Here is a 26,495-nt window from a genome sequence, read left to right as displayed (position 1 = left end):
AAGCAGGCTGAGTGTCTTAACTCTTCTAGCTTTCAATCAGTAACGAGATCTAACAAATGGTGCTATGGAACTGGTATTAACAGTGTTTTTGGTTGTATACAACATACTTAAGAAGATTATATAACTTAGCAGTTTGACAATGAAGTGCCTATGCAACTTCTGAGTTCTTTTGGGGACATTTTATCCTACTGCAAGGGCTTGTCTCAATAATCTTCTCATTTGTTGTATTTGGTGCAAAGGTGTTGAAGTTTTTTTGTTTGTTTGTTTGTTTGTTTGTTTGTTTCTATCTGAAGCTGTGTTATTTTATGTGTTCTGTAAAATAGCTTAGTGAAAAAGAGAGGGAAGTGTAAAATAATAGCATAGACTCTGAGGCAAGGACTGCAGACTTGTTTCATTCATCCTAAGTGAATTAGCCCTCCAGCTAGAAAGTCTTGCTCTCTACCTCTGTAACCACCTGTTCAATTAAAGGTTTGTAAAACCTCACAAGGCATAACCACCTCTTCAGGCGAGAACAAAAAACACCACACTGTTACCACAGCAGAGCAACCAGTGTTATTTGTGGCTGCTTCTAAAATGAAGGAGCTATACATCTAAACCAGAAAGGGGCCAGTTTTAATCACAGGTGAGTGTCGTAGTCATTGAACAACTAAACAAAAACAAACATTGCTGCTACCTTGCCTTGGGCTTGGCACAGATGTGAGGCTTTCTCTCTTTTATGTTCCTTGGTGATTCTCTGCTCTGCCTTCCTTCTTGCTACCCGGTTTGTAATTTTCAGGGCAGGATGATTCTCAAAGTCAAAGTCCTCTGGCTGACCTCCTCCTCAGACTGCTTATATTTGGAATGCTATTAAAAGATGTTATGATGTATGTCCCTCTTTCCAGGACGTAGTATTTATAGCGTACCACTAACAGGTAACCCATGTAGAACAAGCAATCTCTGGAGCCCCCGCCTCCTGGGCTCACTGGCGTACTCAGCAGTGTTTGCATGTTCTTGGAAGAGAAGAACTCGGGGCATGCAGAAGGCAACCCCAGGCCCCAGTGCCAGAAGAAGGTCTTTCATTACTGCAACTGCACCTTGCCTGGAAAATGCTGCATGTGCTCGTGTGACATTTCCACGACTCGAAGCGTGCCAGAGGACAACCACTCGGGTTACGGGTCTTTAGAAGGAGATGCTGGAGCCGAGCCACTTGGCAGACTTTCAGGCATCTGCAAGACTTTCTGGGAAACCCATTTTTTCCGGGGAAAACCACGGGTCCCAGCTTCGTTTCCCCAAATGAGCAGATCTGATTATTCCCGGCTGCCCCACCTGCAGGAGCGCACCTAGGGGCCAGGCGCTCCGCGGGGCGCCATCACCCACAGCAGGCAGCTTCGAGCCCCTCTCCGGACCCCCCCGCCGCGCCGGGGGCACCCCCCAGCCCTTTGCTCCCTAGGGCTGGATTCGGGGCCGGGGGGGGCTGCGAGGGGTGGGCGCGGGGCGGGCGCTCCCGGAGCCCTTCCCCCGGCCCGGCCCGCCGCGGGGCAGGGGCTGGGGCGCTCCGCGGGGCGGTGCGGAGCGGGGCGCGGTTGCGGAGGCTGCTGCTCGCCATGCGGGCTGCCTGAGCCGCCGCCAACTTGCCCGGGGAAGGATGGCCTCCAATTTCAACGACATCGTGAAGCAGGGCTACGTGCGCATCCGAAGCAGGAGGCTGGGGGTGAGTGCTGGTCCTCTCCCGAGCTTACCCCAGGGGCACCTGCCTTGGGGTCTTTTTTTCCCCCGTTTTTCCTCCTCTCCTTTGTCCTCCTCTTTTTGCAGACTGTGCTCTCTGGGTGTTTCTGCAGGGGAGACAATAAAAAAATACCTTAGGGAAGGGTGGAGAAGAATCAAAGCGTCTTAAACGCATACATCTATGTACCATATACATGCGTGCGTGCACATGTATATCTATTTCTTTTGTTTTTTCCTCTCCCTCCCGTTCGGAGATGGGGATGCTGCCTCCTTCCCGGCTCTGCCTATGTCCCCGGGGCTGGGGCAGCGCCCAGGGCTCGGAGCCCCGGTGAGGAAGGGGGCGGCCGGGGGCAAGGCGAGGGGTGGAGGTGCCAGGGCCCCCGGGGAGCGGGGTTTTGGGGGCGCAGGGGGCTCGGGCTGGGCAGCGGTTCTGCACAGCTGGAGGGCTGCGGCTGCGGGAGGCTCGGGGTGCCGGGGTGGGTTGCTGCAAATCAGGGGTTTGAGCTCTTGTGTGGGACAATAGAAGATTTTGTTGATAGCTTCTAGGGCTTTGAAGTTTCACAAAATGAAAAATTCTTCCCTCTGCCCCCTGACTCCTTATTTCATTCTAAACTTATTTTAAGTCTTACCATGTACTTCCATGACACATTCCTAGTTTCAGCTGTAGCTGCTAGGTGTGCAGCAGTAGCAGCAGGCCAGTTCCCTGTGGTTCTTTGGCATGTGCTTTCTCAAAGCCCGGTTGGTTCCAACAGTCCATGGGCTGCTGCTCCCCTGAGCAAACTACCTGTGCTGCTCCAACCACGGGGCTTGCGAGCTGCATGCTTCCTGGCTCCCTCGCTGAGCCAGCAGGGCTTATGGGGGGGTTAAACAGGAGGGAGGCTTTGCATATAAAATGCTTTAATTGGTGTATCTGCCTTGCACGACGGGAGAGCAACTCATTTCTTGTGCTTACTGAGAAGTGATTAATTTGACAATTCCAAATTGTGCATAGCATGAGTTTTACATCAAGATTTATTATGGCGTGTGTGGTCATCTGAAAGTTTTTGTTGGCTTGTTACGATTAAAGTTTCATTCTCTTTATACCCATGTTCAATGGATTCTCTATGGTTCTGTTAACTTGCATCTCCCTGACTTGTTTGGAAAGTAGAAAGCATTTTAACATATTCCAGCAGGCATCGCTAAATGGAAGATGCTGCTTTTCTTGTACCTTATGTATGGGCATTGTTTATTCTTTAAGAACCACATGGTTCAGTGACAGATGGAGATAACGTCATTATGAGAGAACTTGTAGTGAAGTTGGCAGGATTAGTGTATTCTGACTATCTTTTCAGCACTGGGTATATATTGTTATTCAGTTTGTGCCTGCATAAATAAAGGGCAAGATTAAACTTTGGTACATCTTTCTGTACTGTGACAGTGAAACCTAACAGGTACATGAATAAGGTGCATCTATTCTGAGATGGACATAAATTCTGTCAATGCCTCTGGCTTTTGTTATTAAAGCTTTCCAAAATTCTCTGGAGGTGGTGGTGAGATGTTCAATGTCCTCTTAGTAGAGATACGTTTGCCAGTTTAATGTTTAAAATAAAAGGGGGGGAGGGGGAGAGAAGGAGGGAGAAAGGCACGGAGTCTATGAAAATGGAACCGTTAACTCTTTTCTTTGTAAAGACAGATCTAATCTTTATTTGATCTAATTTCTTCTTGTTCCAATGGCTTCTGTTGTATCAATGGCTGGAAAGTGTCAAAAAGGTGGTAGGGCTGATGGCAAATGTTTCTGTAAAGTCTCAGCAAAGAGCAAAGAGTGGCCATGGCTATAGATTTCTTCAAGTGAAGAGCCCAGAATTCATTTTCCTTGGCTTCCCTGAGCTCTGGGCATATTGTCCCCTAGACTTTTCAGCGGTGTGGAAGCGGTGAGGAGGGAAGCTGTGGAGCTGTGGCTGCTTTTATCTGTCTGTCACTGGTTAGATTTGGTGCCTGTGCTACAAGCATGAGGTGACCTATTCAAATCCTGATGCTCCACTTGTTTGGGAATTGGTAGTTTAACTAACGGTCATGCCTTTCTCTCCTGGTTTTCAGTTTAGGCTATTGCGCCTCTACTATGAATAGATAGTTGAACTATAGCTGCAGGCTTCTTTCTGCAACTTGCATTGTCTATAAGCTGCTGAGGAGACCGGTGTCCTTATTTATAACATTCCAGTGAAAGTGGATACTTGGGTTGATTATGATTAACCTGAGTCCTTTAAAGGAAGGACAGGCTTGTTTGCTTGCAGCAGTGGTGCAACTGTTGGTACCCACTTCTCAGTACACAGCCCAGCTACCCAGTCTCATTGCTCGGTGGTGAGTTTTCCTCCTTGATCAGGTGTGGAAGTGCACAGCTGAAGCTGACTGAGCACCTGGGGTTGCCACCTGATTTTAGAAAAGCTTGAATTCAATATTACTCAGTGGCAAATGGGAGTTTGGCTCCTTCAGAGGAGAAGGAACTGTGTAAGCAGCTTCTGGGTTTGTTTCTTTTGGGTGGTGGTAGCTGTGAAGGGCTGTTGGACAACCAGGGGTTTGGAGGTAGGAAACAAAAAATAGCATAAGCCTTAATACACTAACCTGGAAACTTTTAAAAAACTTTCCCGTGCCCTGAAAGCATTAAGAAGGTGAAACCTGCTCCTGCCTATGGAGAAGAGATCTGGTGCTGTGTGGGGAGGTGTCAGTGGGAGTTATTTAAATACATTTCAATATTATGGTGGCATAGCTGTAATGAGGGCATTGTTTTTTCAAACTGAATTCAGCTCCTGTTTTTTTTTTCTGTAACGCTATGGTAATTCCATCACCAAGGGAACTAGGAGCAGCACTTGTATCTACAAATTATCTCAAGAAATGCTTTTTTGAATAACTGGGGTGCAGGTGCTAGATTTGGATATAAAGGGGTGCAGAAAAGCAGCTTGCTCAAAATCGAACCTCTTTTGAAAGAAAAATCTCAATTCTGAGAGGCCTCACTTTGTAATTTCAAGATCACATGTAGGCTAATTCATTTTGTACCTGAACAGTTTATGTGTACTTTAAATATGTAAATTCTATTTAATATTATTTAATAGAATAGTTTCCATAGCAACATTTGTATCACATGTGTCTTCTGCAGAGCCAAATATATTCATGAGAAAGAGCTCTCTTCCCAATTCTTTCCATCCTTATAGGGAGAAAAATAATTCCCTCAGCCAATGATCTGGCCCTGTTTTGTTATTAGCGCTGACACGGCGGAGATTGTGTTCCAGAAAACTGCTGACAGCGCAAATGTGCGACCTTACAGAGTTCCTTAAAACAAAACAAATCAGCTTTGTTCTGTGAGCAGCACTTCCATCGATGACCAGTGGACCTGTGTTTTGGGGGAGGAGACACTGTTGCACGGAGGGCTTCTTGCCATCAACTTTCATCTGATTAACTGCTTTGTGTCTACTTACATAAAACACCAGGGTTGTTTTATGGCTTCTGAGCCTGAAAAGTTTTTTTTTGTTGTTGTTTTGTTTTGTTTTTTGTTATTGTGATTGTCAAGTAAGGTCTTGTTCTGTGATACAGATGTGACCTTTTTGAGGATTATTTTACAGGAGTGTTTCCTCTCTCTCATGAAAAGGCCAGTCCCTGTGTTCTCACCTTAAGGACAGGTGAATGTGCAGTGCTTGTGAATACACTCGGGCTTCACTTTAGGGTGAACTGGGTCAACCGAGTGTTCGCTGAACAATTAAGAATCAAACAGGAATGAATCTTTGAAATCAAGAACCTTTGTTAGGCTGGTGAGCCTGACTTTGTAGCTGTTGCTGTTCATGGGTCCAATGTTAACTCTGGCTACAGCCTCTGACGTGGCCTTTCCCTCCCCCAGAGGCCAGAATCCTGCTTCTATGAAGAGCACGATAAAGCAGTTTAATATATCACACTGGGAAGGGTGTGTGTTTGTTTTCCATCACGGGATGATAACTTGCCTGAAGAGCATTAAAAGGGGACCCACCTGTCCCCATGGGTGGGAGGCTCCTGGCAGCACATGTTGTTTGTGGCCTAACACTTATATTGAGCTCCCTGTTTTTACAGCTTATGTACTCTTCCTGTATCCACACCTAAACTTGGGGTTGCTGGAAGCAACATTTCAATTTGTTCAAGGATTATAGAGCACAGAAGCTGCTATAAGGGTATTCTCTGGTGCCACCATCAAGGTGCACGCAGAAGTAAGTGGTGGAGGCTTGAAATGGTAGCAGGTGGTGTCCCTGAAGCCTGCTCCTCAGGGTATAGGCACCAGCATCAGAAGTGCTTGTGTCATGTAACAGCACTGGGAAGCTTTGGAGGTGAGGCTGTTCCCCATGGAAGACCCAATCCCATCCCTGCCTCTTGATGTATGGGGGACTTCTGGAGCAAGATGCCACGGGGTTAGCTGTCAACCCCCCTCCTTGGTATGCCAGTAACATGCTTGGAGTGTCTTGTTGCATTAAGTGATGTAGCACTGTTGGCGTTAGAGGGAAACAATCTCTTCGATGAACAGCAACTGCCTTGAGCTGTCTGCAGCTAAAAGCAAGATAGTGCTGATCAAACAGAAGTGTCTCAAAGAACCAGCTGAGATGTGCTGGTGGTGCGCAGAGATGTCTCTGGTAAAGAGTTGCACACAGCCAGAGCTGCACAAAGCCTTGCGGAGTCTGGCTTAGCTCTGCACACGCTCAATTGATTGGAAAACATCAGCATCTGAAAACCTTCTCTCCCCTATGGCTTTCCTCGAAACTGAGCCCATCTCCCTGATAAGGGGTTTTGCTGCCATGACTTGAGCTGTTGCCTTCTAGGAGGGCAGCATGCCTTTCTGAGTATCTGAGTAGCATGTGGACCTTGAGCTGATACAAGTATAACTATACTTTTTCTCCCAAGTTTTGTCTGCTATGAATGCATCTGACTTGTATGCAAGTATTTTCATTGCATCCCTCTCTATCTGATAGCATCACTTGTAAACTCATTAATAGAACGGGTATATCAAAATGTGAACTACATTCTGTATACTGCGGTGCTTTATCTGCTGTGGTACAAGGCTGTTCAGAGCTCTTCCTAGGCAATATGCAGAGCTGGACAGTCTTCCAGGAAAAATCCAGCAAGGATAGGTGGTATGCCTTAAGTTTTGAAGACTTAAAGAAAGATGGGGTGCCATCTACAGTAGTATGTGCTCTTGTGCTCATATTTCTGTCATAAACTTCCCTTTGTCTATTCTTATTGGTCTTCCTAATAAAGCTCTTAAAATGTCTTTATTCTGGAAGACTTTTTATGAGTTCTGTACCCTAAGCCAATATTTATCCAGTTTGAAATAAGTAGTGAATTACAGGTAAAAACTTGAATGTGCAGTTGGGTGCATACTTCTGTTTATTTTTCATTATAAAGAAAAAGTATAACAGTTGTGATGTGTTTTGCTCCAGCAAGCTTCTTTTTAACATTGAAACTACTTATGTTCCTTGGCTACAGGCAACATTTTTTTAGGTTGTCTGTCTCTTAATTTTGTGGTGAAGATGCAAGAATTGGAGTGGTGTGTGATTTTTATTTTTTATTACAACTTTAGCTCACAGATTCCAAAAAATAATAATAATAATAATAATAATAAAAAATCATGTGTATCTATAAACACAATAGGAAATTTGTACCTGAGCATTGAGATGACCTGTATTCTAAAAGAGGCTGAAGTTTTTTTCTCTTCTTAAAAACAGGGCTATTAAAATTAGGGCAGTCTAGGACAGCATATGCTGCTGAATAATATATGTAGATTAGAGAGAAGTATTTAAAACAGCCATGTCAATTTGCTGTTTGTAAGAAAAGCCTTACAAAGTATTTATCTTTCTGGAACATATGCTATTGCTAACTAGCTATGTTGGATGTTTACAACCCAGAAAAACAATCTGCACGCTAACAATAATGTGTAGAACTTTCAAAATGGGGCATTATTAGCAGGCAGTCTGATTTGTTTTATGATTGCCATGATTTTGTGGAGGTATTTCCTGCATATGGAGGTCTGGGAGTCTGCTCTCCAGTTTGTAATGCTATCAAACTATTACAGGCTATTAAGAACACTCATTTGGGAGGATCCATTGACTTTAATGGAGCTGTGTGAACAGCTAAGTATCCATTCCTAAAAAATGCAGGTCTCTGCAGAGACTTCCTGTATCTGTCGGAGAATAAAGCTCCTGGATATGAAGTGAGTAGTAAAGTGGAATTTTTTTTACCCAACAATCTGTTTCTTGTACCTCTGTCTGGCAAAGGAAATGCTGCTAACAGATTTTTGCAGAAACCTGCCTCATGAGGTGTCCTCCACTTTGCACTTACCAGGCGAGGCACGGAGCTGTTCTTGCAGTCATATCTGTTTAACAACACTTCTAATTAAATCCACAGCCTGCTCTTGGGGTTGTGTGTAACCCCATCTGTTGGAGGCACCTCCTTGTTATGCAAGGAATGATCAGCTTCCACTGTATATTAGAGTGGGTCCTCCATGGAAATCTGGGCCAGGTCCAAGGAAAAGATCTGAGCACCCCGTGCCAGGGTTAGCTGGATTTCAGCAGAGGCAGTCCAAAAGTGCAATTCTGACAGCACTTGTGTTTGTCCATTGAGGGTTCATGAGGACACTGGGATCAGTCAGTGTCTCCTACGGTTTCAGCCACAGCAAACATGTCTTGTCCAGCATCTGGTGCATTCCTGTGGTCCTGCCCAGAGGTTTTCTCTTGCCGTCCTTTGGTCTTGATCTGGTGTGAACAAACACATAGCATGGAATTTTAAACAATGGCTTTCACCACTTTTGTTAAAGATGGAAGAACTTGTGCCTATACCTCATTGGTAAGGTTGTTCAAAGAGCTAAAAATGACAGGCTTAGTCCAGACTTCTTCCTTCCAACCGCTTTCCTGTCTGTGCTGAGGGGAGGAGCACTGGGGTGCATTCAGCCTTTCCTCCTCAGTGTCCTTGCTCTCACCAATCCAAGGTGATCTTGCACCTCTCCAAATCAACCTGGGTGTGATTAAGTGAGGGTGACCTTGGACAAGTGCTGAATCTTGCTGGAAACGTGGCTGCCAAGTAGGACCCAGCTTTTAGGAAAGCAGAGAAGAAGGAAGTTGCGCTTCTGAAAGCAACTGTGCTGATGGCATTGGTTTCACCGCTGCAAGGATCGTGTTAACATTGGAGAAAATGTTTGCATGGGTGCTGTTGTTCGGAACACCATTTAACACTGATCTTAACCAAATTGGGTTAAGTCCTAATTATAGAGAAGTTGGGGAAGTAAAACTTAGTGGGTAACTGCAACTGAGGCTTGTGTGAAAGATGTGACTACTGGAACTACAGCAGTAGACTTGTACCATCTTTAGTATTAACCATATTAATGGACAGAAATGAGATATGTGTCACCTCTTAGATGGTTCTGACTAGCCCAAAAACTCTAATCACATCAGTGTGAAGGAACGTGATATAAGTGGTGTCCTCCAGTGTAGAACTAGGGCTCTCCTGGCCGACCCCAGAATAGGAACTTGTAATAGTTCAACCTTTAGGGGGGCAAAGAAGGGAGCTGACTTCTTCACAGCTTTATAACTAGGTGCTGGTTTCTAGGAAGTGTGTAAGTGGAATAACATGAGCTGTACTTAGATATTTCTGGACTGATTTAAAAACTCCATGAAAAATAGTTATTAGGTTTCTGGTTGCTTACATTGATTAATGCTTTGTTTGTAATATTAAGTACTTATTTGAAACTTAAAAATCAGCAAAAAAAAAAAAAAAAAAGAATCAGGAGAATTTTAACCTCTTCTGTATTTGAGCATTGCTTGAGAACTCAGTTGTTGGATGGTGTCTGCATGCTAGTTTTAAGAAGGAAAACACAACAATTTTATGCTAGAGCACAACAAAAGAACAGCCTAACAGATTGTAGACTGTTCTTCAGGAAGTATGGCATTAGTACTTAAATGTGTTTTAAGACTGGATGGGAAAACTCCTGGTCCATACTTAGAAGTTTGGAAAAAATTTATTCAAAAGTTTTGGACTTGTACGCTTGACTATTTTTATTTTCTTAACCCAAAGCTTCAACTGTTGATAAAATTATGAGAAACTTAAAATAGAGGGAATTTTGTGTTTTCTGTTCTTGATTTTAATAAAACTGACTTCTGTAAAAACTTCATTGAGAAGATTGGTGTTGAATATGTAAAATGACATATACTTTTACAAGTTTTGCATAGCAATGTTTCTGTGAAACGCTGTGGGAGGAGAGGTAAGGTGGGAGAGAGACAATCTGCAGGACTAGAACCATATGGTTAAAGAGTGGTGCTTGAATAAGCATGCCAGAGAGTTAGCACGAGGATTTTAGAGTAAGAGCTGTGAAAACTGGAAAGAAGAATGATGTAAGAGTTGCAGGGGGCAGGAGAAGGAAAAGTCTGCCTATATCTATCTACGCTTGAAGCAGCTTCAGTAATCAAACTAGCATTTGCCTATTTGGCTCCTTTCAGTCTGGAAGTATCAAGAGAGAAAAATTGAACAGATTTCATATGTACCAAATTCAACCTGCAAGATATTAAGCCTGTTGGATTTGTATTTTTAGAAAACTGTTAAATAAGGTGTTGGAACATATTCGCAGATATTAAAATTTCTTGCTGCTTAGAACTTGGTGGTGGTGGCAGGGATAGGATCCAGGACATTGCTTAGAAAGTGTGAGCCTCTACCCTTGGGCTAGGCAGGGAGGAGTATCATCAGGCCAAATGCAGCTCTGTCTGGCTGCTGGTATTAGGTCTGTCAGCCCAAAAGCAAGTTCCCTTTGGACTTCGTCTGGCACAAAGTCAATGTGACTTGAGGCCAAGGCAGTTGCTGTCATGATAGGGGTTACCTCTGGAGTTGAAGCAAAGATCCTCAAAGCCTAGTTGTGTTGCAGTGAGCTCGTTATTCTGTAGCTGCTCCTCACCTTGCATGGTGTCCTGTCATCTCCCCAACAAAACAAACAAAAAGCAGAAACCAGGCCTAAGAACTTCTCCAGTGTTTCTCTGAAAGACAAGGTGGGAGACTGTGCAGATCATCATTTGGAATCAGAAATTCCTGTTTTGGTGGTGGCCCATTTTAGAAGTAGAAACAGCTTTTCTTGTGCTTTCCAGCATATGTTTTCCATGAAATAACTCTTCATGTCTTTCTTTGGAAGATGGGCTTAGCATTTTTTAAGCAAAACTCTGAGACTCCAAGTTTACCTTTTCCCATAAACTATGGTAATTCGTAAACAAGCTGTTCTTACCCACTTGCCACCTTGTTATGAAGTTTTCACTTTAACAAGTCAAGCAAACCTGACCAAAACACCCTGGTTCTTCTGCCTTTATCTTGAACAATGTCATCTGCCAGTTGTGGTTTCCAGGTCTGCATTCTCACTATTTGCTCTTTCATTGTCAGACAGAGAGAGGTCTGTAAGTTTCCTGGAGGTGACTGCTGCTAGGCATGTGAAAAGGTATGCCAAGAATGCCTGCAAATGCAGTGAAAGAAAAACCCAGTTACAAACAAGTGAAGTTATAGTCATTCCTGATTTTGATGCTGTTTCATCATGAATCTGTTTCAGTGTGAAGGTAATTCTCCTGCTGTGTGTATGGGCATTACTCTGAAGCTGCATCAGTGATAAATTAACATTTTGCAGTGTTTGTGGAGACGCTTGAAAGAAAGTAACAGATGTAGGGTCTGCACCTGGGACTGACATCTTAATTTGAAGTTTCTCTAGTTTTAGGTATACCACTGAAGTTGATGGACTGCTCCTATTATCTTCTTGTCTGACTTCATCAAGTGCTGCCAGAAATACCAGTGAAAGTTCAAGCTATTAGAATTAAGTTTTTTTTTTTCCCCTTTCCTCTACTGAAGATAACATAACATTTCAATTCAAAATATCAATACTGTAAATTCAGTGGTATTTCTCCCCAGCAATATTAATGTAGAAGATAAAATTGTTCCTTTCCTTACTGAGTAATGTTTATCTGGGGAATTATCAATGCCCTATGGTCAGCGAAGGGAAATTAGTCTTAATGCTCTCACTAATGGCTGTACACCACTGAGGATGGATGCTAGCTGATTGCACTGAATTAACTGCATGCTAGTGAGTGGCGTACTCTTGACACAGTGCTTATGGTAAAATACAAGTGGCTGTTCTCTGTTAAATGAAGCAGTGCATATTAGGACAGTATCCCGCTATGTTTTCCTAGACGCTTTCTAGGCAACGGCCATACTTTCATAAGGAGGAATTCTACCTAAATGTGATTGAATTCTTGAATTCTTTCCTTAATTAGCACTACACAGCTGGGCCATGAGAAATAACTAGGAGTTGGGTTTGTCTGTTTGAGCTGATGTGTAGATTTGCCTGGACAAATGCAAGAGGACTGCAAGAACAAGAGGGAAGTTGAAATGTACCAGGGAAATACTGGCTCTACAATCCTGCTTTTAATGTTTGTTTTGAAGCAAGACTGAACTAACAACAAAATAACTGGCCTCAGTTGCGCTTTTACTAAAAAGTGGTCTGATTTTTTTTTATTTTTTTTATTTTTTTATAATACAGTGAAAAGCACATGTGGAAGTTCCAGCATATACTGTCTGAAAACTGACTCTTCTGGAGAGAAGCAAGATGTTTGAGAGGAGACAATTTTGGGACAAATGGGTGACAGTTTTTTATCTGGTCACAGCTTTAAAAGTTCTGGTAGGGCAACTGAGCTTTTACATGGAGGATCATCAGATTATATGAAGCACAGAGTCCATCTACTTACCGTAGGCCCTTGGGCGGCACTCTGCTATGACAAATCCTTTTGTGCACATACCTTCAGTAATTCAGAATACATTTAAGGTTATCACTCTGAAGTCAGTTCACTAAAGTGATTGAAAAGGGAAATATGTTTTGACTGCTGTGGGCTCTCCCCTGCAGCAGCTTTGAACAGCGCATCAGTCCGTCTAGCAGTCTAGGCCAAATTACTTGAATTTTTTGCTGCAATCCTGTAAGGCAATGCTGAAGTGCTTGTTACTATGATATAATGGGCTGTAATTCTGTCCATTCTAATGAAGCACTGTGTTTTGGTGAATCCCAGCTTGCAGTGACTCACTTGGGAGTGTTATTTGTTCTTTCATGTAAATTCACTTTGATTTTTAAAACTGATCCAACCTCCAGAGAGGTTGGGGGAATGACCGGTGGTTCACTGCATAGTTTTGTTGTCAGGAGTGAAAGAAAAATGTGGAACGAACAAGATAACTTTACCTTGTGTTGGGGTGGCATGATGGACTGAAGGATATCTGTAGTCGTTGTTGAGATGTGTGGAGGGTGTATATGGGGATGGGAGGTAATGTGAACTACATTTGTTGCAGCAAACCTGTGATGTTTCCCAAAGCTTGCAGTTAAATTAATTAGTGAATGGCAAAGAATGACAGCAGGCCAGAAATGTGCTTGCAGGACATTTGTCATCTGTGGCTCTCCAAGCAGCACTTAACAAGCGTCATTAACTCCATTTAATAGGTGGGCAGGTGGCAACAGGTACAGCTGAATTGCTCAAGTCAGTCACTGAAGACTGAGAAATTAAAGCCCTTCTCCCGTGTCTGGCTTTGGGATGCTGGCAGCTCACCGCTGAAGAACATTCTCCTAAGATAAAGGCTGGGTCTGTGTGCATTTTCTGCCTTTCCTCTCTCATTTTGTGCAGTCTTAAAACTGCAAGTCCAGCTGTGAAATACAAGTCCTACAAAACTGTGATATGGGAGGCTGAAGCAAAGCCTCTTGCTGAGGGTTTGTGAACAAGTACAGGTCATCTCCAAACACAAAGCAACTTCCATCTGGGCCTTCTGGACAGCAGAGTTTAGGAGAGCATATCCCCCGACCACCACTTTAACAGCTGCACATGTTCTTGTTACAGCTGTGACTGGCTGTTATTAAGGGTTAGTGCGTTCTCTGCAGCCTCTTTGCATATGATGTACTAATTAGTGAGCTTCATGAACTGTTAATGAGCTATATCAATACTATTTTTCCCTGTATGCCATGTAATTAAAGTAACCAAGTCAGATAGCAACAAAAAAATCCTAAACCATAATTCACTGCTGTCATTTCAAGTTACTAGGAAGTTACCTAATTCTAATACAGTACTAAATGGTGTTAATTTGTTGGACTGCACTAATGGCCTGACCCAGTAGGACAGCACATCCAAGTGTGCTTTGCAGTGCTCAGCCTGCCTGAGCTGGCTGCACAGAGTCAGTCTGCAGTTTGTGTTGAAGCCCTTACTATTTTCTTCCTTTACTAGTTACAAGTCCTAGGCTGATTTTTTTTCACCTATCCAGTTTCATGCCTAGAATTAACTGTGTCCATGTATAAAGCTTAGCAGGTGTTTAAGGAACTAGATTGGATACTTAGCTTCAGTCAGACTTTTTTTTTTTTTTTTTTTTTTTTTTTTAAGCCTGTGACTAGAAAGAGAGGGCTTCTACCGTAAATACTTCTTGGTGCTTGGAGGCACTCTCCTCTGATGGACTAACACAGTACAAAACTATCCGTTTTTGATGTATTGGGGTCTGGGTGGGGAGAGATTCTAAACAAAAACCCAAACCACTATACTGTGAAAGATGTAAGTTGTTAAAGGAAGGCCTGGAAGTAGAAGGATAATGCTTTCTTTCAGGTAATGCTCTCTTCCTAAATATACTGCATCCAACATAGGACTTTTGCAGGGAAGGTAAACTGGAAGTTGAAGTCTTGCTTTTAGTATCTTCCAGGCCATGAAACTCTGGGTAGTCATTAGAGAAGCTCAAAAAAATGAATCAACTTCTATATTGCCCTCCATTGTATCAAGCAGCATTGCTTCTTGTTCCTTCTGCAGATTCAAGCTACCTCGCTCTGAGTAGAGATGAGAAATAAATTACTCCTTTGCAGAACGCTTAGGACACCTTTGTGGGGTGGGCAAGTCCTAAACCTTAGTCCTGTCATCTGAATAGTCTTTTTACATCAGGGCAGATATCACTGTTCTGCTACAGGTGTCCTGCTTGCTCTGAGCACTTTGCCCAGCCCTTGAGGTCCAGAATGGTCTTTTAGGTCTTCCCCTGAGTCTGGTGGCTTCTTTGCACAGGCTGGGCTAAACCCATGGTTCCAAAGCCCTCAGAGATGTATGGCAGAAAGCACTGAATGTGCTTCAGCATCTGGCCAGGTTTTGTAATTAAAATACCTATGAACTCTGGACCTTCTGTGTCCAGCGCACATCAACAATTTGAAGAGGGGGTGTTGCTTCTAAACTACTGTATTGACATTAGCAGTGATTTGCTGGAAAGGATTCTCATAAGCTCCTGGGGACCCTTTCTTTAAACAAATAAATCTCTTACCCAGCTGGAATATATTGGGAAATCACTTCTCATCCTTGAATGAGCACATCCCATCTTGAAATCTGCCGGAGGTGATCTGTGCCAGCAGTGGCAAGACTTTTATTGAGCGTATATGCCTTTGTATGAACCGATGACTAATATATACCAGTTATAAACAAAACCTGTAAAATTCTGCTCGTGTTTGCCTGTCAACATCTGCTGCCACAGAGCATGGTACAGACATAAGATAAAACAAAGGATCCTTTTCTAGCTCCTTTACTAAGTTGTTAAGTAATCTTGAGCAAGTCATTTTACTGTCTGTGCTTAGATTGCACCTCTCACCACCCTGCTGTGACTTAGACAATGAACCCTAGATCACAACACACAGCATTTTGGTTACTGAGGATATTTGGCAGTAAGTAAATCTTGCATGTGGAATTAATCCTCTGTAGTCATGAAGGACCAAAAATATTTTTCTGTAGAACAAAGTTACCTTCTAACTAAGGTGCCAAGTGGGAATGCATCTGCAGGCTCAAATCCAGCTGTCCAATGTTTTAAACTAAGGCTAGAGAAATGGCTTTGAGTTCTGAGCCTGAATCGTTAACAAAAATCTGACTTCTCGTTGATGTAATTCCAGTTGGTAGGGAGGGGGCTAAGAAGAGAAGAGTTTTTGAAGAGGAAAGACTGATTAAAATGGCTCATATTTTAGAGCAGTGGGCATTCTCTGTGCCTTGCATTAATATGCTTGAGTGTAAAACAAGGTGTGTAGACTCAAAGTTCTGCCAAGTATTTTTTGTGCACGTCTTATAGCCAGTTCTGGCCAGTGCCAAAGATGGATTTTGTAACTTCATGGAAAAAGCTTTGCAATATTGAGCAATATTGTACATTCCGAACAGGCACAGGGACAATATTGCTATTTCATTCCCTATTAGCAGCTGTGGATGAATTCTTATTGTAAAATATTGTTTCTGGAGATGTATACTGAGTATGAAAAAGGATTGAGGTCTGTCTCTATAAATGTGTTTCTCGAGGGAAGGTGAAATCTAGATTATTTTCTTTCATCCCCCACAGAAGATAGCTTGATGTAAACCAACTTTGATTTATGTAGTTATTATAACCTGATCACAATGAATAATGCAATGTAGCTTACTCATAACACACTAACATTAAATGGGTATTCTGGGAAAGTGAAATCATCTTGTTGCCAAGTACAGCTATATCTTTGCAGACAATGTGGTCAATTTTGCACCTTACTATACAGAGCCAGGGAACTGGTCTGCATTTCTGTGCACTGGAATTGTGGAATACATCATGCTAAATATGTTTCAGTACAAGTTAGGTATGTTTACAGCTATGTGATTCTTCCTAGCAATCCACCTACTTGTAATCATTTTCTACTTACATCGTGTTTCTTCGGAGTTAAATAGAGCTGAACAGCTGTCAATAGTATATGGGGATTAAGTGTGCAAGCGTCAAAGCTGGACTGGAAAAGAAGAGTCAACTCGCAACTTCACAGAAAAAAAATACACTTGAATTAAGCGCTTGCATTTTGTGAAGTTATGGTAGAAAATGAGGGATCTTCCCTAGATCCACACAATCCCATTCAACATGACATGAGACATCATCATGTTGATGTCTAGACCATTTTAATTGAAAGCAGTACCCGAGTTTTACACAAACACCTACTAAATGGAGGCTTACTGCTTCAAAAGTGTCTGAGGGGTGTGTATAATTAAAAGAGTTATAAGCTATTATATATGTGGCAATGTTTTTGTTGATGCAAAGCTCTAGGACCAGTCTTCTCAAAATTTGCTTCTGGCTAGGAATTCTATGTCAGGGCTCTTTACCAGAGTTTGAATTAAAAGTGAAATATTAATACATTTATTTAAATACAGGAATTAAGTTCCAAATAGTTTAATACTACCTGGCTAATTTTCTGTGTGACCCTGTTGGAAGGGTTCTTTTCTCTAGAACTAAGTCTAGTGGAGACTCCCTGGTGATGTTCATCACAAAGGTTTAGATGACTTTCCATGTGCAGCTGAGGTACTTCAGTGAGTGAGCTATCTACTGGCCTTGGATAAAGTGACAGCATTTTTTTCCTACAGAAATATTGAGACTGTACTGTGAGAAACTTCTTGTTATTGTACTGTGCCTTTGTTACATTCCCTATTTCTACAGGTTATCAGAGTCATAAAAGACAAGTTCCTGGCAATAGCCCAGGCTTTCTTGTAGTCATCCTAAGCTGCTTGATAGCACTTTCATCAAGCTCTTTTTTTAAAAAAGCCAGGTTTGTGTTTACTTGACCACAAGTTCAGGGTCCGTATAAATGTAACTCATTGGAATTTGTTTTAGGGCAGACCAGAAAAAAACAGCACAAATAAAATAGGGCAGCTTTCCCTGAAGGCTCACTTCTTGTTTGCAAAAGAACAATTTGCCGGGTGAGACTTTGTACTACTGTCCCTGACTTCTACATCCCTCTTAAATAACAAAGAAGGCAGGAGATCATTTGGTTCAAGGGAAAACACTCTTGCTTTGCCTTAGTGAACTGGAAGGCATACAGTTCCTCAGCTTAGTTTTTAAAAGTAACCAGTGTTAAGGTCCTCTGGCCCAAGGCATGAAAAACAGCTAAATATTTAGAAATTTGGGGGAAGTCTATTTGCGGAAACTTCTTAAAGTATGTTGCTGAACAAAATACTGAGGGGTGGGATAAAGTTGGTTTAAAGTTTGCTTGGACCAAAATGTAATTTTTAGTTGCTGAATTCAGAGACTTGTTTCTTGTGTAGAATAATTTGTACTTTGTATAGTAGAAAATTTTAGTTTAGTTCATTTTAGGAACTCAAATCTGGTTCTTTTGCCTTGCTTTTCTGATCAGTTTGGAGGCAGTGAAGATGGACAGTTCTCTCCTGATACCCACTTTGAGGACAGACCACTGGTTTGGGCCTTCACGTAGGGCAGGAGGCCTCTGGTTTCAGTTTCCATCTCTGCATGAGAGTATTCTCAAACCACATCTGAACCATGAAAGTTGGGAAAGTCAAAAGAAATTTTTCCACTACAGTCAGCCAGATGCTGACCAGTTCCAGCTGAGGTTAATAGCTCCTTTGCTTCACAGTGTATTTCCAGCAGCTGAAGGAGCGTGAGGGTGGCCAAACAATCCTGCCTGGTTTCCAAGGCATACCACTGAGAGGCAGAGATCCAAATACTCAGATTGCATCATTCTTTTGAAGTCACTCCTTCTTTGACTTCAGTTGTGGTAATGATTTATGTCAGCTGATCCTTGGAGCCACAAATAGAACTGATTTGATGTGACCTTGGACATGCATGTTAGATCTCCTATATGGTTTCAGATGATCCACTTCATAAACAGTCACATTATTTCCCTTGCATTTTGTGTTATTGTCTGCTCAATGGCATGTTGGAGGCTGAAATTGTCAGAAGAGGCCATAGGAAGGAGATGCTGATTTTGGCTGCTTGAATGAAACTTCAGGTTTGGCTTCTCAGAAGATATCATAGGGAGGGCTGTGGAAGTTCTTGGTGTTATGCAAATGACAGCTGTTGCTGTTCCCTCTCAGCACAGCAGATCCTGATTTGCTGTTTGGATTATCTAATCACTGTCAGCCCAAGTGTTTGGGATGGAAGTAATTGCAGCAGTATTTTCAACTAATTCCTATTCATGTAGTAATAGTGGGAATGTTGATTTTGAGGGATAAGTGAGCTAAGTATTCATGGCTGAATAGGCACCTGAGAGGATTTGGGGCTGGTTCTTGTTGTTGCTGTCAAAACAGCTCTAACAATCTAAACAGTTCATGTGCTGTTGTCAACCTGAAGAAATACTGACAAGTCTCAGACACTTACTTGATCATGATGGCATCAAGGACCTAATTACTTGCTTTGTATATGCTCATAACAGGACCTATGATTAGCTCTCTGTCTTGGGCACATCATCAGCTCTTCTGTGCATTGACTGCATTGAAAGGCTTTCAGTGCTTCTAGGCAAATGCTGCTGGATTTGTTATTTCTAGAGTTTTAGGATATCATGAAGTTTATGCTCAGTTAAGATTGGTGCTGGCTGTTTACCTGCAAGGTATTCATGCCATGGGGCCATATAAATGATACAGTGATAATATAAGTTGTTGATGGCAATTATCTCAGCATCTTCAGAAATGAAATACTATGCAGGTTTTAGGTGAATGGATGCATCTTCTTTTTGAATTTGTTCATATAAGCTCAGCAGGCAAGAGTTAATAATCAGATCACTTATGTTAATGAAATACCAAAATATATATTCAGGCAAAAATTTATGTATTACCTCTAATAAAACCAAAATACTTTATACTACTTTTAGCTACTATTACAGTCCAGTATATAACTGCATTTGAGTGCTGCCTCTAAATGCTTTACCTTGCCTTAGTTTTACTCACAACATCGAATAACAGTATCTGTTTTGTTGCTGAAAATGCTGGAGAGAGATCTAGTGAGGGATGAATCACAATGAAGTCAGTGGTGCAAAGAAGGTCTAACAGAGGCTATTGATGTTTCTAGTATTTCTCTGTATTGTTTTGGAGAATTGAAAACTCTTCTTGTGAGAGATTTAAACATCTTTCTATTAATTGAACATCCTGGAACCCTATTTGTGCCACCAAATTGCACGTTCAGGTACTATGCAAACATACAATTAAACTTTTCAGTCTGGAAAGAGGCAGATGTATGATAGATGAGTAATGACAATTCCTTAGACAAAGTGACTGGCTACATAAAATATATGGGAACTGAGGATTCATTGTTACAGCTTATCCCTTGAAAACTGTAAGCAAGCTTCCTGCTGGTGTTGAGCTAGCTAAGTAAGCAATGCTTCATCCTTAGTAAGCATTTGTAGTGCAAGTGTAACATTGGATAAGATGCAGTAGCAATAGTATTAACTGGGCAATGGAGTCTTTCTAATTACGCAGGTGGTCTGTTAATGGCTCACCTAACTAATTGCATTTCAGTACCTATGTGATTAATTCTGCTGCAAGCCATGTACGTCTTCACTCATCAACTACCCCATTCTTTGGGGAATAACTCTTTTGATGAGAGTGCTGCTCGTAAGTGCAAAAAGAAGCTGTTTATTTTCTGTGCAGTACAGTATGAATAGTAGAGGATAAATTCAGAGCCTCAGCCATGTTTCTGTGCATAACTGCAGCTCATGTTAAGTGTTTTTTTTTTTTTTTTTTTTTTTTTTTTTTTTTTTTTTTTTCTAATCTAGTGCCAAAAAAGCAGCTTAACACCTTAACCTGGCAGTACAGAACACGATTACTCTGGCCTTGCTTTCCCCTAGAGATACCACAAGGGGAGAGACCTGATTCTCTGATACTGAAAGAGGACTAAGTTCAGAGAAGGAACCTTCATGACCTGATTTTCCTCCAGTTAGCATTATGAATGATGTTTATTCTTCATAGCTGTAATTATTTGGGTTGGGATGAGTTTGTCCTAAAGGCGCTAGCATATTATATTATGACAGAGAACTGTTGTAATATGGGAGCAGAACCACAACTCAAATACTCAGTATTTATATTGGAGGATGATTTGGCTTTTGCATCCTTGGAGGTGCTTACATGTAACAGTTGGTGTGATTTTTTTTTCCCTCCCAGCTGTGCCATGATCCCAATCTAAATCCAAGAATTAGTCTGGGGTTAGTTGTTGTTGAACTACAGTAACAAATTCCAGTAGCACCAATTTATAGCCACCAACCGTGCTTGAGTGGAGTTGAGTGTTAGTAGTACTTATGTTTCCAGTGGCATTTGGAAAGGTGATAACTGTCCTGGTTTCGTACCTGACCGAAGGCAGAACAAAGCTCTATTTCTGTGTTTTTGCAGAAGATTGTTCTCATTTGGTGTCTAATTCCATGTGCTGCTGAGCTCTATGTTGGAGCCATAGCTTTGAGATGTTTACTGCCCCAAAGAGGCAATACTGAGTGCAAATTGTCTGAGTAGGCCATCATCATGTTATAGTTCTTATCCTCATGTTTGTATAGTGACTAATTACTAAAGCACTCTGTTCACTAATTGCTAAACTTAAAAATTGTAGGTTTTTGGAAAGCAAAAGGTGGGTCTTCAAACTTTTGAATAACTTTGGGGGAGGGAGGGTAGGAAAGCTTTTATTGTCAGATGTGCTGAGATTATCTGGACATGACAAACAAGATTTTCTCAGAAGGTAAATCTAGAAAAGTATCTTCCAGTAGAAGTGGGTACGTATCTGAATTTTTGGTAGTAAGCTCTCATTTTGGTCAGTGTCTAGTAATTCTTGAATAATTCAATTCAAACCCTTGCATTAAACAGGACATGTTGACTGGCCAATAATCTGGAAAACTGGAAGAAAATCTTGATAGGTTCAGCTGGTGCCTGGCATCAGAGCAGCCTGTCCATATGCTAAATATTTCTGCAGCCAAGTGGGCAAGGAGTATGAGTGTCCACATGCAAGGCAGAATAACAAAGCTGGGGGGAATAATATGGTTCCCTGAACAGCTTTACAGAAACAGCTAAAAGCCAGTGAAAGAAGTACAACTGGTCAACTAGCAATCATTTTCATGCACAGCTACTTAGTTATAGGTACTTTTCATGGGCATAATTGTTTTGTGCTGAATGCATTGGTTAGAAACCCATCAAAGGATTAAAGGATGGAGTTGCCTTGTCTGCTGGTTGCCTGTTGGGTGCTGGTGTAGTTGGAGGCAGTGAGATGTTTTGATGGATCTCATCACTGAGCAGTCCATTTGTGCTAGCCTGGAGTTCTGCCAGAGCTGTGCACTACTTGATAATGGCTGATCAATTTTTTTGTTTGAAATCACACTAATTTTAGTGGCAGTTTTGTTTTATTTCTAACTTACCAGGTGTTACTTTTGAATTACTGATTAAACATAGGCTGTGAACAGTTGGCAAGGTTCAAATTTCTTTTTTTTTTTTTTTCCCCTGTGCAGACAGTATGCTATCTAAGTTTTGAATGTGAAAGGATGATAGAAAGTGCAGCACGGTTAAGGACTAGGTGGGAAGATTGAAAGAAATGGGGGCAGAAGTTTGAGAAATGAATTGGCGTAATGCTCCAGGTGCAGAAAACTAGTTATTTATTTATTTTTTTTTTCAATCTCTGCACAGGCAGAATCTGTCCCGAGTGACTTGAATTTAAATAGCTGAACCTTGAAAACAAAATGCCACTTTCAAAATTCTTGGTTCTACAGTTAAATGTTCTGTCATCTTCATTAGCCAGTAATTTGGTTCTTTCTCCCTGTTTAACCACCTTTACTCTTTTATGTACTGTATACACATATAGCTTTATCTGTTGCACTGATCTGATGGAAGGTGCACTCCTACCTGTCTGCTTGAGCTTTCCTCACATCTGTCTTAAGCATAGAAGACCTCAACCAGTAACAAATTAACATGGAAAAGTGTTGAAAAAAACTTTATTTTGAAAATATGCTTCCTAGATAGCCCTGCGTATATAAGCCTGATGATTACAGCTTGCTCTTGTTAGCACCTTTCAAGCAAGCATCCATTGTCTTAATAAGAATTTGTGATTGTATTGTAATTCAAAAGAAATATGATGTAACTGTCCATTAGCTTGATCTTACTTTTTGTCTAAACTACTGAAAGCCATTAATTTTAGCTCCAGAGCAGCAACTGATTTACAAGTCTAACTTCTATGCAAATATTAGTGATATTCAAGTCATTGGAGATGCTAAGTTTACTCTCTTGTGTTTCTAGATTTACCAGAGATGCTGGTTAGTATTCAAAAAAGCTTCAAGCAAAGGGCCAAAGAGGCTGGAGAAATTCTCAGATGAACGAGCTGCTTATTTTAGATGCTATCACAAGGTAAGGCTTGATTATATGCTTGTTTTTGCATACAACCAGCAGTAAAATCTGAAGTTGTCACATATTAATTGGCCTTGTTTTTTTTTTTTTTTTTTTTTTTTTTTTAAAAAAAAACAATCAAGGTTTTACTTTTTTTTTTTTAATGATCAAGGTTCTAAACCTATTGGTACATGTATGTTCCTTCATTTGGTAAAGCAGAGGCAGACTAAGCATTCACTTTCCTGCTCTGTAGCAACCATCTTGCTAAGGTAATGGAAAATGACTATTTTTGGAGAAGATGACCTTTCCTTTCCTCATCTTGATCATTTCTCCTTTAAAATCACATCTGAAATACTTCAGAATGACTACTATTCATAATTGCAGTAACAAACGTGCACAGTAACATGTGAGTTCAAAAAAGCCACGTGCTTAGAGGTTCCCATTTTACTTGGATTTTGCATCTGTGCATTACACAGGTACAGAAATGATAGGTAACATGCAAATCAATCTTGTGCAGGCAGTGAACAGTGATGTGAAAACCTTTGCTAAATTCACTGGTATTAAAAAGAATGCAGTTTTCCCTCAAATCACTTCTCTGGTGTTCTGTGCACATTTCATATTCATCTGAGACTTTACATGTGTAATTCTTCTGGGCACAGAGATGAAAATGAGAAAGCCTTTAATTTATAATCATTGTTGGCAAAAGCTTAATATATTAGAAGATTAGGAATTATGTGCATAAATTGCTAGGAGTCAGTGAGCACAACTCAGCTTGAGGCTGATCTGCACTTACTCACTTTGACATACGTTTAGGAGGAAATCTTGAGGGAATACTGAATCTGAACTCAGACTTGTCTGTCTACATGCCATGTAATTTGTAATTGATTGATCATAACACCTGTGGCTATTTGTAGTAAGTCATGCCCAGAAATACTTCATTCAAATTTTTATTAAGGAACTTTCAAAAGTAATGAGAAGTGTATTTTTTCATTTGATGTGTGAGAGGGTTGTATAGTGTGTGTATAAGATGATTTCCAGCTGCATGAAACATTGCATTTATATTAGTACAGTTCTGTCAATTATTGATGCAAATCTGTATTTCCTCCGTTGTATTAATGCAATATATCAGCAGCACTCACTGGCTTGAGGTTCAGATTAGGGAGTGGATATGAAATCCAAGAGGAGTCTAAATCAGGCTTTTTTTTTTTCTTTTTTTCTTTCAAGAAGATATGTAGGTGATCGCTTATTTGTCACAGGTGTAAAGTAACAGCAGTTTCCTGCATCTGGACCAGTGGACCAAAGCACCGTGAAAGTCCCATTACCTTTTAGCTTAGCCTATAGTTAAGTCAATGTTCAACTACTGCAGCTTCTATAGCTGGAGTTCTCTGGTAGCTTATTTAACAGGAATAAATGAGCAAACTCCATAGCCATTCCCTGGGAATTCAGTGTTTATTTTAGTAGCTGTAAAGTTTGTATGTATAGCTTTCAAAATCTGAATGTTCTGAAACTATACGTAGTCAGACCTGTACTATTAATAGGTATTGTAGCAAACCCTAGTCTTGGCTGAAGGTTTGAGAAACGTTGTCAAAGCATAAGACGTCTTTAAAATATCATGTTTTGCACCTAACCTCAGCCAAGTTCTTTTTATCAGAATTTAGCCCAATCTAGGGCTTGCTTTAGGATGAAGGCCAAAACCTAAATGTCTCAAGGGGAAGTAAGCAGAGAAACTTCTCTGTTGGAAGAGTATAATGCACTTGAATGTATGTTGCTTGAATGCAATGTTTGCTCCCAGGAATATTGTTTCCAGCTAGAGTGAATTAATAGATTACTTTGTAAGTCTCCTTTTCTGTGTGTCTGTGTGTGTGGCGTGATGGTGTCTTGGAGTCTGAGTCTTGTGCTGAAAATGCCTGAGATGATCAATCTCAGCTTATATATGTGTATGTATAAAATATATACACACACATTTTGTTTTGGACTTGCCAAGCTAGATTGCCAGCTTCAGTCACTCTGAGCCCTTCTCCTAAGCTTCTGTCTGCTTCAGGTCCTGGGTATGTACATGTAGATCTAACAATCTAGCAATGCTGAGGTTTCTGCCAGCCTCGTGTAGGAAATGGAGAGGTGTCTCTTCCCAGCACCATGTCAGCCTGTGGGTCTGGTGAACTTGCTGGGAGCCCCTGGGGTGCAGACGGGCAGAAGAACTGGCAGCAAGGTGTTTGTTCCTGTGAGCTGATCTGGGAGTGATGCCATCAGTGTTTGCTCTCCACACTTAGTGCTCTTGGCAGGCTGTAAATGACATGGTGCTAACCAAGCAGAGCTGTTCAAGTGTGATTGCTCAGGGTGGTGGGTTGGTCCTTCTGCAGAGTTGCTGTTTGTCAGTGGGGCTCTGCATTGTCCCCATTTTTTTTCTACTGTGATGGAAACTGAGGATGTCTAGTTCTAGAGTCATCAGCTATAAAAGTTGACAGGTCCTGGTTATTTTTAACAAACCTTACTTGAAGCTAATGAGTATTAGTATTTTCTGGCTAAAATGTGTTAACTTACAAAGAGTACACATGGCTTGAAATGACTTTATCTTTTTAAAAAGCTTTGTAAATGTGTGGAATTTTTAGGGTGGTGAATGATGCAACTTCCAGCAGTTTTAAATATGAGGTGTTGGAAGAGGAGAACATGTCACTGCTACTCCGTGTTACACTGTAGTTGAACTAGGTCTTGTAAAAACGATATTTAATGATTAAAAATCAAACAAAAATTAATATGGCGGTCTTCAATTAACATTATTTCTCACCTGTTCCTGATGTATCGTATTAATGGGACTTAGATGCTCATGACATCATCCAGGGGTCTAGAGTAGTCACTGCTATTGTCTTTATATACAGCTGGTCAGCAAGAGCAGCTGCTCTAATAGCTTGGTGTTGTGCAGAGCCTTTTGGTGACTATTTTAATTCTGTCACTTTTGGACAGAAGGCTGCTTCTCAGCATCTCTGACAAAATTAATCCTAAAAATGAGGAGCCCAGGCAGTCCTGTTAACACACCAAGTGTCGCTGTGTCAAAAGATGCTGCTAATGAATTTAAGGATGAATGTAGTTAAGTCTAATAGATGATGGTGTAAGAGGAAAACCTTACTAACAGATTACCAATGTTTCAGAAATACAGTTGTTAGCTTCCTACTTGGGTTCTAAAGTAGTTCTCAAATGCTGTTGAAAGCAGCATCAAATCTGAGAAAACTGAGGAGCCCTTGCTCACCCCATCAATCTCTGGAAGGGTTTAATCCATCATCAGACTGTAAAGGGTAGAAAACGAAAAATGATGAATGTAGCTAATATTTCAATAGCACCTGCCTCTTTCACTGAAGTGTTAAATTGTTTCATTTCGTTGCTTTTTTTCTGTGATGAATTAAAGTGCAAATGTTACTTCAATTTATTAGTGGAAGGAGTCTGGGGCATTTGCTCTGGCACTATGGCAGTACCAGTCACTGACTCGGAGTAGGCACAGGCTGGGATGTACATCATCTTGTCAACATTGAGTCGAGATTTCTCCCTTACCCATTTGAAGACTGGGTCACAAGCTCAGCAGTGTTGCTGTTATACCAGGGGGTCCAGGTTGTTCATATCTAGACAAGTGATTTCTATGTCCTGCTCTGCAGCCCTGTGCTGGAGGCTTAATTTTGATGTCCTTGC

The 26,495-nt window shown here is 41.3% G+C and overlaps 1 protein-coding gene across 7 annotated transcripts in view; it reads left to right on the top strand.

Moving 5' to 3' along the window:
• Positions 1–1,471: 1,471 nt before the first annotated feature.
• The window catches only part of DOK5 (docking protein 5), a gene marked incomplete at its 5' end in the record, with an annotated part of 42,981 nt that continues 17,957 nt past the window's right edge, over positions 1,472–26,495 (top strand). The window contains 2 exons of one of the 7 annotated variants that reach the window (XM_084537590.1): positions 1,472–1,690; positions 22,731–22,838. In XM_084537590.1, coding sequence (XP_084393716.1) covers positions 1,625–1,690; positions 22,731–22,838 — 174 coding nt within the window. Of the gene's footprint in view, positions 1,691–4,152; positions 4,264–22,730; positions 22,839–26,495 lie in introns of those variants that run through there. The other 6 variants (XM_084537587.1, XM_084537585.1, XM_084537588.1 and 3 more) reach the window with 6 other exon arrangements.

The sequence above is a fragment of the Aythya ferina genome, assembly GCF_964211825.1.
Source record: "Aythya ferina genome assembly, chromosome: 16".
NCBI lineage: Eukaryota > Metazoa > Chordata > Aves > Anseriformes > Anatidae > Aythya > Aythya ferina.
Note: the sequence above shows the minus strand (reverse complement) of the source record. Positions and strands in the feature narration are given on the sequence as shown.